This window comes from Anomaloglossus baeobatrachus, chromosome 4 (assembly GCF_048569485.1).
Source record: "Anomaloglossus baeobatrachus isolate aAnoBae1 chromosome 4, aAnoBae1.hap1, whole genome shotgun sequence".
In the NCBI taxonomy this organism is placed as follows: Eukaryota; Metazoa; Chordata; class Amphibia; order Anura; family Aromobatidae; genus Anomaloglossus; species Anomaloglossus baeobatrachus.
Window position 1 is genome coordinate 689761237 of NC_134356.1, and position 15366 is coordinate 689776602.

Genomic DNA, 15366 nt, shown 5'->3' on the forward strand with positions numbered 1-15366 from the left:
TGAAACTTTTATCTCGTTGGTCCAGCGAGAAGTGGACTCTACCATTGGTAAAATTAAACATGGAGAACTGCGCCTTAGGCATAACCTCTCTATTGAAGAGTCTAGAGTGCTTGAGGAATTGAAGTCTAACAGGGACCTTATAATTAAGCCAGCCGATAAAGGGGGTTCCATAGTGATTATGGACAGATCCTATTACGTGTCAGAGATATTATCGCAGTTGGGTGATGGTACTACTTATGAACCTATACCACATAACCCTACATTTGAGATAGCACAACAGATCAGAGCTTTTATCACTAAATATCAGTTATTAGGAGTCATTGACTCTAAACTGTCTGAATTTTTGGTGAAGCAGCACCCTGTAATTCCAGTGTTCTATACACTGCCAAACATTCACAAGAACTTGAGTCATCCACCAGGGAGGCCTATTGTAGCATCGACTGATTCAATTTGGTCGCCCCTCGCCATCACTTTGGAAAAAATCTTAAGTCCACTAATACCATTAATTCCTTCTTTTTTACGTGACACATCTAATTTTTTAGACTGTCTCAAATCTCTCGTTCCTCTTCCTTCTGGGTGCTTACTGGTGACTATGGATGTCACCAGTCTATATACTAGTATTAAACACGAAGAAGGATTGAGGTCTGTTGAGAGCTTTCTTACTCACAATACAGATTATTCCCCTGATCAAAGATCCTTCTGTTTGGACCTTTTGCGTATTGTTCTGACTTGGAACTTTTTTCTCTTTCAATTATTAGTATTATTATCAGCGCACGGGTATGGCCATGGGGTCAAACATGGCCCCACCGTACGCCAATATCTTTATGTCTATCTTTGAGGATACTTTTGTATACCCCCATCATCTATATGATGCACATGTTGTGGCATGGAGGCGTTATATAGATGATGTCTTTGTAATTTGGCAAGGCGACTCATCATCACTATTATCTTTTTTCAATGATTTGAATGTCAGTGTTCCGGGTCTATCCTTCACACTCCATTATAGTGATTCTTCCGTTAATTTTTTGGATACAGTGGTGGCTATCGATGTACAGGGTGGCCTTACTACCGACTTATTTGTCAAGAAGACTGACCGCAATAGTTTGTTACTGTTCTCGAGTAGCCACCCTGCCCATATTAAGAAAGCTATTCCTAAATCTCAGCATGCACGAGTGGATAGGATAGTCAGTAATGAGAGCACTCGACGTTCACGTCATATTGAAATGGATCAAAAATTTCAGGCCAGAGGTTATCCACAGTATAACCTTAATCCTGACCAGAACAGACGCAGAAGGGAAAAACAGGGGGACAGACTTGCTTTTGTTTCAACCTTTCATCCTTTTATGCCCAACATCAACTCTATCATACGCAAACATTGGCCACTACTCCAACAAGCTTACCCTTCTATCCCCCAGTTCCAGGTTGCTCCATTGACTTGCTATAAGAGAGCCCCAAATTTGAGGGACAAGTTAGTTAGGGCGGATCTAGGGAGTGACCGACGGACTTTGATACAGAGCACATTAGGGCATCGCAGGAATGGGACATTTCCATGCCTGGGTTGCCTACAGTGCTCCAACATTATTAAAGGTGATACCTTTACACACCCTAGATCTGGTAAAAGGTTTCCCATAAAAGGTTTTGTTACATGTGATACATCGTATGTGGTGTATCTGATCAAGTGTCCTTGCGGTCTCGGATATGTTGGTGAGACCACTCAACATATCCGAGACCGCATTTCCCAGTATAAGTCCACCATTAGGTGCAAGAGACTTCTCTTACCTATTCCCAATCACTTTATTAAAATGGGACACTCTGTGTCACAACTGAGATACCAGATTATTGAGCAGGTGGTAGCTCCGCGGAGGGGAGGTGATAGGGTTAAACTTTTAAAAACACGTGAATCCTTTTGGAGTGTGATATTCTCCTGTAGGTGCTGAGGCTGGGTGATAGTTTGTGGAGTCCATGTTTATCACAGCATATTTATATTCTCTGGTTTTGTTTATTTTTTAGGCTACATGAGTCAAGTGGTGAGACGATTATTTTTTTTTTTTTTCCTATGTTCCTATTTGTGTAGTTTTATGTTTCAATCTCTTTTTCTGGCTTTACTATAAATCTGCATATTCACCTACTAAGAATTGTGCAGGAACTGTCCTTTATCTCTTCTTTTCTGCCTCTGTCATTTATTTACTGTCATGGTAATGAGCTCCTTCAGCCACACTTCTGTGCCTTCACTTTATTAGCTTTCATTCCTGCTGCTTTGTCTAATAACATGTGACTGTTGGTGTCTCTCTGGGTTGGTGGAGACCAGTCTTTATACTATTTAAAGATCTCTGCATGGTGTCCTGATTGCACTACTCTGGAGCAGGGACCTGCTTGTATTTCTTGTATCACATAAGGTATGGTTTATAGGTCCTTAGATCTTATGTTTCTATTTGTGACACATGGTGCTAACTCACTTATTCTTTGTATAGGTGTTTTGGCTCTATTTATATGCAGATTCCCAGTTTTACCAGGTATTTGTTCATATGGTTTTACCTGTTAAGCTGGGTTCACACTAAGCGACAGCGACAACGACGTCGCTGTTACGTCACCATTTTTGGTGACGTAACAGCGACCTTGTAAGTCGCTGTTATGATCGCTGCTTAGCTGTCAAACACAGCAGAAGCAGCGATCATAACGTCGCTGTGCTACATGTGCAGAGAGCAGGGAGCCGCGCTTAGCGCTGGCTCCTTGCTCTCCTGGTACAGTACACATCGGGTTAATTAACCCAATGTGTACTGCAGCTACATGTCACAGTGCAGAGAGCAGGGAGCCGCGCACACTGCTTAGCGCTGGCTCCTTCTCTCCTAGGTACAGTACACATCGGGTTAATTACTACATGTGCATGTAATACATGTGTGTATTACAGCTACATGTGCAGGGAGCAGGAGCCGGCACTGGCAGCAAGAGCGGAGGCTGGTAACGAAGGTAAATATCGGGTAACCAGGGAAAGGTCTTCCCTTGGTTACCCGATGTTTACCTTGGTTACAGCTTACCACAGGCTGCCAGACACCGGCTTCTGCTCTCTGCTCGCTTCATTCCGTCGCTCTCTCGCTGTCACACACAGCGATGTGTGCGTCACAGCGGGAGAGTGACGACCAAAAAATGAAGCTGGACATTCAGCAACGACCGGCGACCTCACAGCAGGGGCCAGGTCGTTGCTGAATGTCACACACAGCGACAGCGACAAGACGTCGCTGCAACGTCACAGAAAATGGTGACGTAGCAGCGACGTCGTTGTCGTTGTCGCTGTGTGTGACACCAGCTTTAGATTACACCAGTGTTTTATCTGGCTCCTGCACACCTGCTTTTTTCTGTGTCTTCATGTCTCTCTTTATCTTGCTCTCAATGATTTACTTTTGTGTCTATTCTTTTCAATCTTAGCCTTTCTAACATTTATTGTTGTCTTTCTGTTTCTTTTATCTTCTTATTTTCCTCTCTTTTTTTTTTTTTCTCTTCCTCCTTTACATTCCCAATCGGCCTGTCACATGTTTTTTTCTTTTATTTTACAGCCTTACCGGTTATACAGACCTCTATGGGTGCCCACACTCTGTGGCCCAGTAAACTTAGGTACATGGGCGCTTACAGTCCTTTTTCATGCTACACTTATACTTGCTTGTTCTATTATATTATTATGATCCAGTGGCGACTGTTATTGTAAATTAAAATGATGTTATATATGGATCTTAAAAAATACATATATACTGATTGCTAATTCTGTTATTTTGTTTATGCAGACCTAATTTTTTGATAAAGGTTATTTAATGCCGAAAACGTTCATGAAATGAATGAAGGTTACAACTTGATATTTTGCAATTGAGTGAAGAATTATAATAATAATAAAAATAAGTTTTGGACCACCATATTTGTTTCTTTCTCGTTTGGGTGTGCCAGAGCTACGCTTTTCAGTATCGACATGGCACAGTAAGATTGGTCAACGGACGATGCCCATGCCTCCTGTAGGCGCACTTGGGTGCGCAGTTGTCTTATTGAATCAGTGTATGAGGGTGTCTGGCTGACTGCCATTATTGCACCCTGATATCACACTGTGACCTGGTTCTGAGAGAGATTATCCTCACATAGACAAGTCACCTAGGCAGGTTACCTATAGACACAGTGTTACGGTTCCCGTTTCTGGGGATCTGCGTGTCTCCTTATCCTTTACTATGGTCTGGTTATGTTATTCTCTTGGTCCTAGGTCTGTGTGGTGCTGGAGACTATGTTCTGATTCCATGCTACTGTGGATGTGCGAGCGCTGGAGACTAAAGGCTGCTTTACACCAGAAGATCTATCGTGCAATAGATCATCGTGGGGCATGGTTTTTGTGACGCACATCCGGCATCGCTGGCGATGCCGGCCTGTGTGACACCTCCTAGCGACGCAGTATCGCTCACAAATCGTGAGTCGTGTACTGGTTGCTAGGTTCCATAATATCGTTTAATTTAGTTGTTCATCATGTCCAGGGTAGCACATGCCGCTCCATGTGATACCCCGGGAACGATGAACAGCAGCTCACCTGCGTCCCGTGGCCGCCGCCGGCTATGTGAAGGAAGGAGGTGGGCGGTCCCACTCATCTCCGCCCCTGCGCTTCCATGGGCCGGCGGCTGTGTGACATCGCTGTGATGCCGAACGTCCCTCCCACTCGAGGAAGTGGACGTTCGCCGCCCACAGCAAGGTCGCACGAGAGGTAAGTACGTGTGACGGGGGTTACCGACTTTGTGCGCCACGGGCAGCGATTTGCCCGTGACGCAAAAAGGACGGGGGCGGGTACGATCGATTGTGAAATTGCACAATTGGTCATACAGTTTAAAGCAGCCTTAAGTCCTATCTTTGAAGCACTGCACATATGCGGGTGACATCATCGCTGACACGTGGTCACATGTCTCTGACACTTTCTAAGCCGATTGGCCGCTGGTCATGTGCTTATGATGCTTTGCTCGGTGATAGGCCAGCGTGACATCATTGCTGGCGTTCTTGCAGCGGATTGGCTGGTGTCCTCCATCTTGGATGAGGCACAGAGTCTATATAAGATCCTGACGCACGCGGCTCGGTGCTCAGTCCTCTTGGTTCCTGCATAGGAGTAGACGCTCTGTGCATGTCCCTTGCGGCACCTATTGTTCATCTAGGTGAGCGTTATCAGTAGGGTAACGCTCTTGTACCTTGCAGCTTATGCTGTGGTCCGTATCCTCGCACCTTAGTGGAGTGGACATAGGCAGGTGCTTGCTTCACATGGTCTGACTTGGCCTTGTGGTTCTGCTCTAAGCTGAGCGCTATCGGTAGGGTAGCGCTCCTGTACCTTTCAGCTGTACTGTTGTCCATATCCTCGCACCTTAGTGGAGCGGACATAGGTAGGTTAGGTGGTCGTTGCCTTCTAGGGTAACACTCCACTACGCTGCCTCCTGCAGCAGTCCGTATCCTCGCACACTAGGGGAGCGGTCATAGGCAGGAGTTTCAAGCTAGCAGCCTTGCTGCTGTCCGTATCCTTGCACCACAAGTGGAGCGGACATAGGTAGGTGCCATATTGCACACACTACACCTAGTCTCTGTGACTGTTAACTGAGACAGGTGCTTTCACGCTCACAGACTGTGAGACTTCTATGCCCTTTTATGTTGTATTCCTCACTCTTTTGCATTTCCACTCCCATGTTATGTTAATAAGGTAGTCGCTGTGACTTAAACAGTATACGCCGCTATTGGCCTTGGTGACACTGTGACGCAACAGTGTCAGTACTGCTTTGGTGGTACAGGTTTCCCCTATCCTCTGCCATACTCTGCAGCAGAGCTCTGCACGGTGGACCCTGACTGTCGGATAGCCTTCCATTCCCTTATTATCCTACAGCCCCCGTAACACACAGTCTTTGTTATTTGCACTGTGTGCATGCTGGGTTAGTGTGTCGACCTGGTTCTAAAAGAGATGCTCCTCACCTAGACAGGTCGCCTAAGCAGGTTATCTACAGATGCAAGTCTGGTTCTATGCTCTGTATGCATGCTGGGTAAGTGTGTCATACTCCTCCACTACTCCATGGTCGCTGGTTAAGCGCAGTTTTCTGAGTGTAGGTGTGGGCAATACTAGGACACTTGAATTTGCTTCATTCCTGTCTCCTCTTCATTCAGCAGCAGGGTTACTGTCGATCTTTCCTTTCTTTATATGTTAAGTTATTTATTATTACCAATGTGAGGACAACATTAGTTATTACACATATCCAATATACCTGTGTGCTGTCAACACAGTATTTCGAGTGTGTATTTGCACCTATCTGCAGCTGTTGTGTCCGCCTTGCTTTTTTGGTTACTAGCTGCAATAGTCCACCTCTGCACGGTGGACCCCGGGTTGCGATTGGGAATTCATTATTTCCTTTCAATCCACGAACCCCGTAATAACTGCTCCCTGTTAGTTCAGGGGAATAATTTTAAAATTCAACTGCAAATCTTTTTTATTAGATAAGTTATCATTTTAATTTAAGATTTTTTTTTACAGCTTCTTTTATATTGTTATTCCGTAGACTGTATATAATGGGGTTGATGAAGGGAATGAATACAGTAAATAGCAGCGACTGGAGTTTACTGATATTCATGGTTTGCTCTTGTGTTGGGAAAATGTAAACACTGAACAATGTCCAGTAGAATATGGAGACCACGGTGAGGTGGGAGCTGCAGGTGGAGAAGGCTTTCTGTCTGCCGGTGCTGGATGAGATCCTTAATATAGCAGCAATAATCTTGGCATAAGATATGATTATTATTATGGTTGGGATGATTATTGAAGGAGAACCTAATAATGTGATTTCAAGGTGAACAATGGAAGTATCGGAGCAGGCGATGTCCAGTAGAGCATTCATGTCACAGAAATAATGGTCAATAATATTGGGACCACAAAATGTTATCATTGTTGTTGTGATAGATTCAACCAATGGATTGGAAAACCCAAATACCCAAGAAATGATGATTAGCCTCACACAACAAGTCTTTGTCATTATAGTAGCATAACGGAGGGGATTACAGATGGCCACGTATCTGTCATAAGACATCACTGTGAGGAGAAGACATTCAAATGCTTCAGAGACACAGAAGATATACAGTTGGGTTATACAGTCAGTAAAAGTAATGGTCCCCCCATTATATAGAAGGATCTGAAGCATCTTGGGGACAATATTTGTGGTCAACAAGATGTCTCCGATGGATAGTTGGGAGATGAAGAAGTACATCGGAGTCTGGAGGTTCTTGCTGGTGAACACCAGGGTGATGATCAGGAGATTTCCACATATTGTCCCACAAAAAACTGACAGGAACAGAGAGAATTGCAAAACTCTTATATATTTACTTGCGTGAAATCCTAGGAGGAAAAAATGTCTGCCGATAGTCACATTTCTTCCCTAAGTTTTGAAGGGGAAAAAAGAAGACAAAGTGAATTTTTTTAGTATCTGTTAAAACCAAGTGACTATAAGAGCTTACATTCTACATGGGACAAAAGAGAGAGGAACCCACTGGCCATAAGAGCTTACAGTCTACAGAAGAGAGAAAGAGAGGATCCCACTGACCATAAGAGCTTATAGTCTACAGAAGAGAGAAAGAGAGGAACCCACTGACCATAAGAGCTTATAGTCTACAGAAGAAAGAAAGAGAGGAACCAACTGACCACAAGAGCTTACAGTCTACCGGAGAAAGAAAGAGAGGAATCCACTGACCATAAGAGCTTACAGTCTACAGAAAAGAGAAAGAAAGGAATCCACTGACCATAAGAGCTTACAGTCTACAGAAGAGAGAAAGAGAGGAACATGCTGACCATAAGAGCTTACAGTCTACAGAAGAGAGAAAGAGAGGAACCCACTGACCATAAGAGCTTACAGTCTACAGAAGAGAGAAAGAGAGGAACCCACTGACCGTAAGAGCTTACAGTCTGCAGAAGAGAGAAAGAGAGGAATCCACTGACCATAAGAGCTTACAGTCTACAGAAGAGAGAAAGAGAAAAACCCACTGACCATAAGAGCTTACAGTCTACAGAAGAGAGAAAGAGAGGAATCCACTGACCATAAGAGCTTACACTCTACAGAAAAGAGAAAGAAAGGAATCCACTGCCCATAAGAGCTTACAGTCTACAGAAGAAAGAAAGAGAGGAATCCACTGACCATAAGAGCTGACAGTCTACAGAAAAGAGAAAGAGAGGAACCCACTGACCATAAGAGCTTACAGTCTACAGAAAAGAGAAAGAGAGGAATCCACTGACCATAAGAGCTTACAGTCTACAGAAGAGAGAAAGAGAGGAATCCACTGACCATAAGAGCTTACAGTCTACAGAAGAGAGAAAAGAGGAACCCACTGACCATAAGAGCTTACAGTCTACAGAAGAGAGAAAGAGAGGAACATGCTGACCATAAGAGCTTACAGTCTACAGAAGAGAGAAAGAGAAGAACCCGCTGACCATAAGAGCTTACAGTCTACAGAAGAGAGAAAGAGAGGAACCCGCTGACCATAAGAGCTTACAGTCTACAGAAGAGAGAAAGAGAGGAACCCGCTGACCATAAGAGCTTACAGTCTACAGAAGAGAGAAAGAGAGGAACCCGCTGAACATAAGAGCTTACAGTCTACAGAAGAGAGAAAGAGAGGAACCCGCTGACCATAAGAGCTTACAGTCTACAGAAGAGAGAAAGAGAGGAACCCGCTGAACATAAGAGCTTACAGTCTACAGAAGAGAGAAAGAGAGGAACCCACTGACCATAAGAGCTTACAGTTTACAGAAGAGAGAAAGAGAGGAAAATGCTGACCATAAGAGCTTACAGTCTACAGAAGAGAGAAAGAGAGGAATCCACTGACCATAAGAGCTTACAGTCTACAGAAGAGAGAAAGAGAGGAACCCACTGACCATAAGAGCTTACAGTTTACAGAAGAGAGAAAGAGAGGAAAATGCTGACCATAAGAGCTTACAGTCTACAGAAGAGAGAAAGAGAGGAATCCACTGACCATAAGAGCTTACAGTCTACAGAAGAGAGAAAGAGAGGAACCCGCTGAACATAAGAGCTTACAGTCTACAGAAGAGAGAAAGAGAGGAACCCGCTGACCATAAGAGCTTACAGTCTACAGAAGAGAGAAAGAGAGGAACCCGCTGAACATAAGAGCTTACAGTCTACAGAAGAGAGAAAGAGAGGAACCCACTGACCATAAGAGCTTACAGTTTACAGAAGAGAGAAAGAGAGGAAAATGCTGACCATAAGAGCTTACAGTCTACAGAAGAGAGAAAGAGAGGAATCCACTGACCATAAGAGCTTACAGTCTGCAGAAGAGAGAGGCTTGCCAAGTGACTATAAGGGAAGAGCTTACAATCTACAGAAGAGAGAAAGAGAGGAATCCACTGACCATAATAGCGAACACTCATCAGAAGAGAGAGGCTTGCCTAGTGACATTGGAGGTGGTAAATGACTCTGCTGTACAAACTCTACTCTACTGGAAATTGCTAATTTCTGATGACCCAGGTACTACCCACCTCTGCTGTACAAGATGTGATAATCTGCAACAAGGTATAAATGAAGAGCATTATGAGGAAATCCTTACTGCAATGCAAATTGATGTGTTCCCGCTCTCTGACGCATCATGTCTGGGATAAATGGAGCCGGGCAGTTTTTTCTGCAAATGATAAATCAAATCTCAAAATGCTTAAGTTTGGGCGAAACTGGAAAAGTTTTGAACTGAAAATTTAACTCGATCTTCCACATATAAATTCACTCATCTCTACCGAGCAGCAACACAACAAGAGATGATGGATCCAGCAATCTAGCCGGTCAATGAAGTCTTTTCCAGCACAAGTGGAGCCTGAGTGAAGTGCACATCAGAAAGATTCAGGCCAAACTCATACTCAGCTGATTATTCTGTTTTTTCCCTAAGAAGTAATGAGCTGAACTGTTAAACATGGCAAATAGAAGGAGACACAACATTGCCAGACACTTCTGGTGGCAATTTCTTTTCCATTCAGATAACTTGAGTTCCCCAACTACCGATCATCACAAGACAGAAATACATTCTTTATACATATAAATCAAATATTTTAAAGATGTTACAATTAAAAAGATATTTTAGAACATATGGAAACAAGCTAGAACTTTTAATGTGTATGATTTCAACTGATTAAAGATCATTTATTTGTCATGGTCCAAGCGATCTTGTTGCCTTAGTTTTGATGATTTCTTCCTCGTAACGCCATACTAATCCTGATGAAGGTCCTTGGCTGTATTGCACAGACACACTCCATCTCCATCTGCTGGGAATAGAGAAACCATTAATCCCATTACCAACCCCTTCTGTACTGCAATCCTGCATTTCCTATGAAGACAGACAGAATATAACCAGATAGAGATCAGCTAGGAAGTCTCATGTAAAAGATTTCTATGTATAGACACACAAAAGAGTTCTAGTATGTTGTAAATTAAAAATAACGACTAATTGAAGCTGGGTTAGAAGAAAACACATACATCATACAATACTATAATCCTCATGTACTGTGCATTTTATCTCCTTAAACTTACACCTATTGTCACCTATTGTATATATTTAGCAATAATATTTTGGTATTATTATATTACAGTTTATACGGAGTACTGAACGTTACAATCTGATTGTTTGGAGATTTCAAACTCTTAAGGTCCAGTTACACACAACAATGTATCTAACGATATATCGCCGGGGTCACGGTTTCTGTGATGCACAATCCAGCATCATTAGCAACATCATTGCGTGTGACACCAACGAGCGACTGTTAATGATGGAAAATACTCACCAAATCGCATATCGTTGACACGTCATTCATTTTCAAAAAACTGTTGATTGTTGAAGACACAGGTTGTTTGTCGTTCCCGAGGCAGCACACATTGCTACATGTGACACCTTGGGAACTACGAACTACAGATTACCTGAAGCCGCCGGCAAAGAGGAAGGAAGGAGGTGGGCGGAATGTTACGGCCGTTCATCTCCACCCCTCTGCTTCTGTTGGGCGGCCGCTTAGTGATGCCGTTGGGACGCCGCACTAACCACCCCCGTAGAAAGGAGGCTGTTCGCCGGCCACAGCGACATGGCTAGGCAGGTAAGTCCGTGTGATGGCTCCTAACAATATTGTGCGCCACGGGCAGCGATTTGCCTGTGACGCACAAATAACGGGGGCAAGTGCTTTCACCAGCGATATCGCTAGCAATATTGCTGCATGTAAAGCCCCCTTTAGTCGTCTGAACTAAAGAATTCCTCTTTAATATCAAATCCATTCTATCTGTATATAACATTCACCTTTAGAGACCGGAGTTAGCTCTGATCACTGCAGGTGATGGTGGAATAAATATGTGCAGTTCCTAAACTTAATATATGTCACATTTTAGAAAATATTTGTCAATGATTCCACTTTTTCTTTGAGCAGTTTCACCTCTCCTTCCTGCCATTGTCACCAGTAGGTTTCTCTAGATTATACTTACAGGTCAATTGCCTATTTTTGACTTATACAACAAGTATACAGAATTGTAGAATAGATGGTCAGAATTTTTGCTGACCATTGGGTAGTTTTTCGAACATTGACTTGCAAACAAGACATTATAAGGCTTTTTACTTTGTAGAGATGAGTCGATCGATCCGCATAAAAGTAAGATCAGGCCGAATGTCCAGAAATTCAGGGCTTTACGGGATTAAAAACATTTTGAGATTCAATTTCAAGTTTTCAAAAGAAAAAAAATGATTTCGCGTCACAATTTTCCGCACTTCTGAATATTTAGAAGAGACTGGTGTAATTTTACATTACAGCGATGACCTTTTCACAATGTCCTTCAGCTTTGACATCTTACCAATTATCAGACCTTGTACATTGGTGGAAAAGCTCAGAAAGGAAGACTTGAATGCATTATATTATAAAGATTAGTGATATTTACCTGGCAATGACTGAGCTTCTTATGGACCTTTATGACAATGTACATATCATCCTGATGTAATGTGTGTTAGACCTCTTTCACATGTCAGTGAAAAACTCCGACAATTTTCACTTACGTGATAAAGGTGCGTATCTACCTCCATGTATCGTGATTTTGGCACACGTGATCTCCATGTGCTATCCGTAACAATACACGGAGTTCAGGAACTTATACTCACCTGTCCATGCCACTGCTGTCCGTGGTGCTGAAGTCTCCAGTGATACTGTGTCTGGCCACCGCTGTCTCCCCTTTGCAGCTACTTACAGGTCTCTGTGCAGTGAATATGCATGAGCATAATTAGTCATCCTGGAAGCAGAGACAGTAGCAGGTGAAAACAGCATCGCTGGAGAAGATGAGTTTAAAAAGCTTTTTATGTTAAATGTACATGTTTTTCTGGTACGTGTTTCATGTATCACAGCACTGTGTGGTCCATGGGACATCAGTAATGCAAGAAAAAAACTGACTTATCTCCGTGTGGAACTCACAAATCACTGATGTGTGGTGTGCAGACCCATTGATTTTAATGAGTCTGCGTATGTCCGTGATTCTGATACATATAAAAAGTCCAACATACATACCAGAATCACTGACATGTGAATGGGGCCTTATATACTGTACATTATTGAGAATGCTAACAATTAACGTTCCCCTGCCAGTAAGGGCCAGTGACTGTACTTACATCAGATACGTCCATGGTATTATACTGATGAAAATAATACATTCAGATGGAATTGTTTTACATCCATTTAGAATAAATTTGTAAATATACAACCCAATGTCTGAAATTATGTGAAGTTACCGGCCTCAGAATGAAGCATGAACCTCTATTTATACCCATATGGAGGAAGATAAATTACGGATATTTTTTCCTTCTCATTTCTCCTGTGTCTCATTCCATTGAGGCAATAAAATTTAGCAATTATGTAATTGTCTCCAAGATCACTCAGGCCATTGTATTTAATTAATAAGAAAATCAAACAAATAATTTGGTTCACCTCATTGTAGAAGAAGTTGCTCAAAAAGAGTTGGAAGAAATTAGAATAAAAGTAAAGGAAAATAAAATTAATTTTTCCTTATTTTTTTTATTTATTTAATTATTTTTGTTTTAGTCATAATGTATAAATTGTTAGGAGCCAGAATACTCATCCATAGTATCTCATATGCATCTGGTTCTTTCCCGTTTCTTTGAATCCATAAGATGATTTGCCAAAAAAAAAGCCTCTCAACTCACAAAGAATTGCTTTTACAAGATATCATGATAAGTAGTGATGAGCGAGTGTAATCGTTACTATTTGCTAATCGCACGGATAGTACGGTATTCGAGTTACTCATTACGTTGCGAGTTTTGTGTTCTCGCCTGGCGATATTCGTATGTATTGCCCAGCAGGTTTGACGCCTGATTTACAGCCACTAAACATGCTGGGATTCCTAACCAATCACAGTAATGCCGCAGCCCTCTTGGTTGTAGCATTACTATGATTGGCTAGTGCGCTCATGTGGCTTCCATTTGATGCCCCTGCTAGCCCCACCCAATAATTTTGAAATATCTACCAATCCTTTACCAGAATGCCAATTTTAAAAATATATTACTTGAGCCAATCAGATTTGTGGCTACTAGATCGCCAACTTTACAGGCTATGTTTTCCCCTAGGCTCTTTTTACATGATGATAGGAATAATGTGGACAACTGGCTGCAGAAAATTTGTTTTTAAAAATGTGCAAATGCATTTGTTTTGATGATGCTGCTAAGGCCAATTTTTTTGTTTCTACATCTACATAGTCCAGTAAAAATATGGTTTGACCGGGAACAAATTCCAAGAAAGTGTTTTATGATTTTTTTTATTACTATTATATGTGGGGAACAACATATTAAAAGTTTTCCAAAAATTGATCACCACAAAGGTCCTAACTATAATGTCGTAAGACGATGGCAGCCATTGCACTAAAAATATGGAATATTTCCCTATTTCAAAGCTTTAGCTGTAGGTTACAGAAGAGTTTGCATTTTTTATACTACATATTTTCATATAACAATTTTTATACAAAGTTTTATACTAACCACATGGACAGGCGAGGTCATGAAGTCATCAATGACGTCATGACATATATGTACATTTCTAGAAATTGTAGAATTAATACACAGTTCATCACTGAATACCCGTGTCAGGTCAATAGTCACTATTTTCATCATCAAACACTGCTTCCGCACTCATATTGTCACAATGCCCTTCTTGACATGGTCCGCATACCCGTGAACAGCTAAGTCTGTGTCTTTTGCAAGTGCACCGAAGTGTACTACAACCACGAGAACAATTGCAGTGAATTATTTTCAGAAGGGTTTTTCTGGCGCGGGTGAAGCATCCATCATCATTGGAAGTTGACTGTTGTTCTGCAATTCCCATACCCATTCAGTAGTGTCCATGGCCTCACCATTGTCCATCCAAACCATCACTTGGAGGTAACTCCGAAGGGCATGATACCTCGTTGCAGAGGAGGTCGGTGGCAGTCGTTCAGGTGTAACAAAGATTTTGGCTGAACCAACTTTTTTGCAGAGAGTAGAATACCTCATTGCAGACAGATTGTCTCCAGCTTTGTCCCCGAACAATACCACCATCACTTTACACCCAGCGTCTTCAATCTCAGCTATGTCTTTCTTAAGTGTGGAAAACATTTTAGCACAGCTATTTAAGACAGAGTCTCCCTTCCCTTCTTGTGCAGACCGAGTTTTTTTCTGATTCCAAAAACCACAGAAAGTGGTATCGCAACCCGTGAATGCATTCAGGAACAGAAGACTGCTGCAGACATGGTTTCCCAGGAACTTCTTCATAACCTTAATGTCATATACTGTTGCAGGACTTCCTTTATCTGAGTAGAAATAAAGCTTGTTGCCATCGCTGGTTGACGCGTGATGAAGTAACAACACCAAAAGATCTGTATCTTCGCCAATGAGACTAGTACTTTTGTTGGATGACATTGACACTGCTGCCTTAACAATCTCCACATCTGCATCCCCCTCTGATTGTATGACGTGGCAACCTCTGTCATTCATGCGCTGTGAAACGAGATTGATAACAGACTGTTTGTTCTCCACATTCAAAAGGAAGTCCTCCTTTTTCCCAACAAATTTCGTTCCTTCAGCAATGTTCACTTTGTTATTTGTTCGATTTTTGCGCCGTCACTGATGTGTAATGTCCTTAGTATTTGGTTCTCCAATGTAACCATCAAATACTATCGTAGCCTTACCATAGTGATTTTCTGTGAAAGATGCATAGTCTGCAGCGATTGAACAAAATATCTTTCCTTCTGATGTTTGGACATTCCACTTCCTCTGGTGAGTCCTCCTGCAGTTTTTAGGGAGCGCATCAGAGCTTGCTCGATGACTAGGTTGCAACCCAGG

General features: G+C 42.3%; 1 protein-coding gene across 1 annotated transcript; it reads right to left on the minus strand.

Annotated features, from left to right (window-relative positions):
* Nucleotides 1-6488: 6488 nt before the first annotated feature.
* Nucleotides 6489-15018, minus strand: LOC142302924 (olfactory receptor 5M8-like). The gene is made up of 2 exons (XM_075344028.1): nucleotides 14374-15018; nucleotides 6489-7409 (listed from the first exon to the last, which is right to left on the minus strand). The coding sequence occupies exons 1-2, from the start codon at nucleotides 15016-15018 to the stop codon at nucleotides 6489-6491; spliced, it is 1566 nt and encodes a 521-aa protein (XP_075200143.1).
* Between the last annotated feature and the right edge of the window lie 348 nt (nucleotides 15019-15366).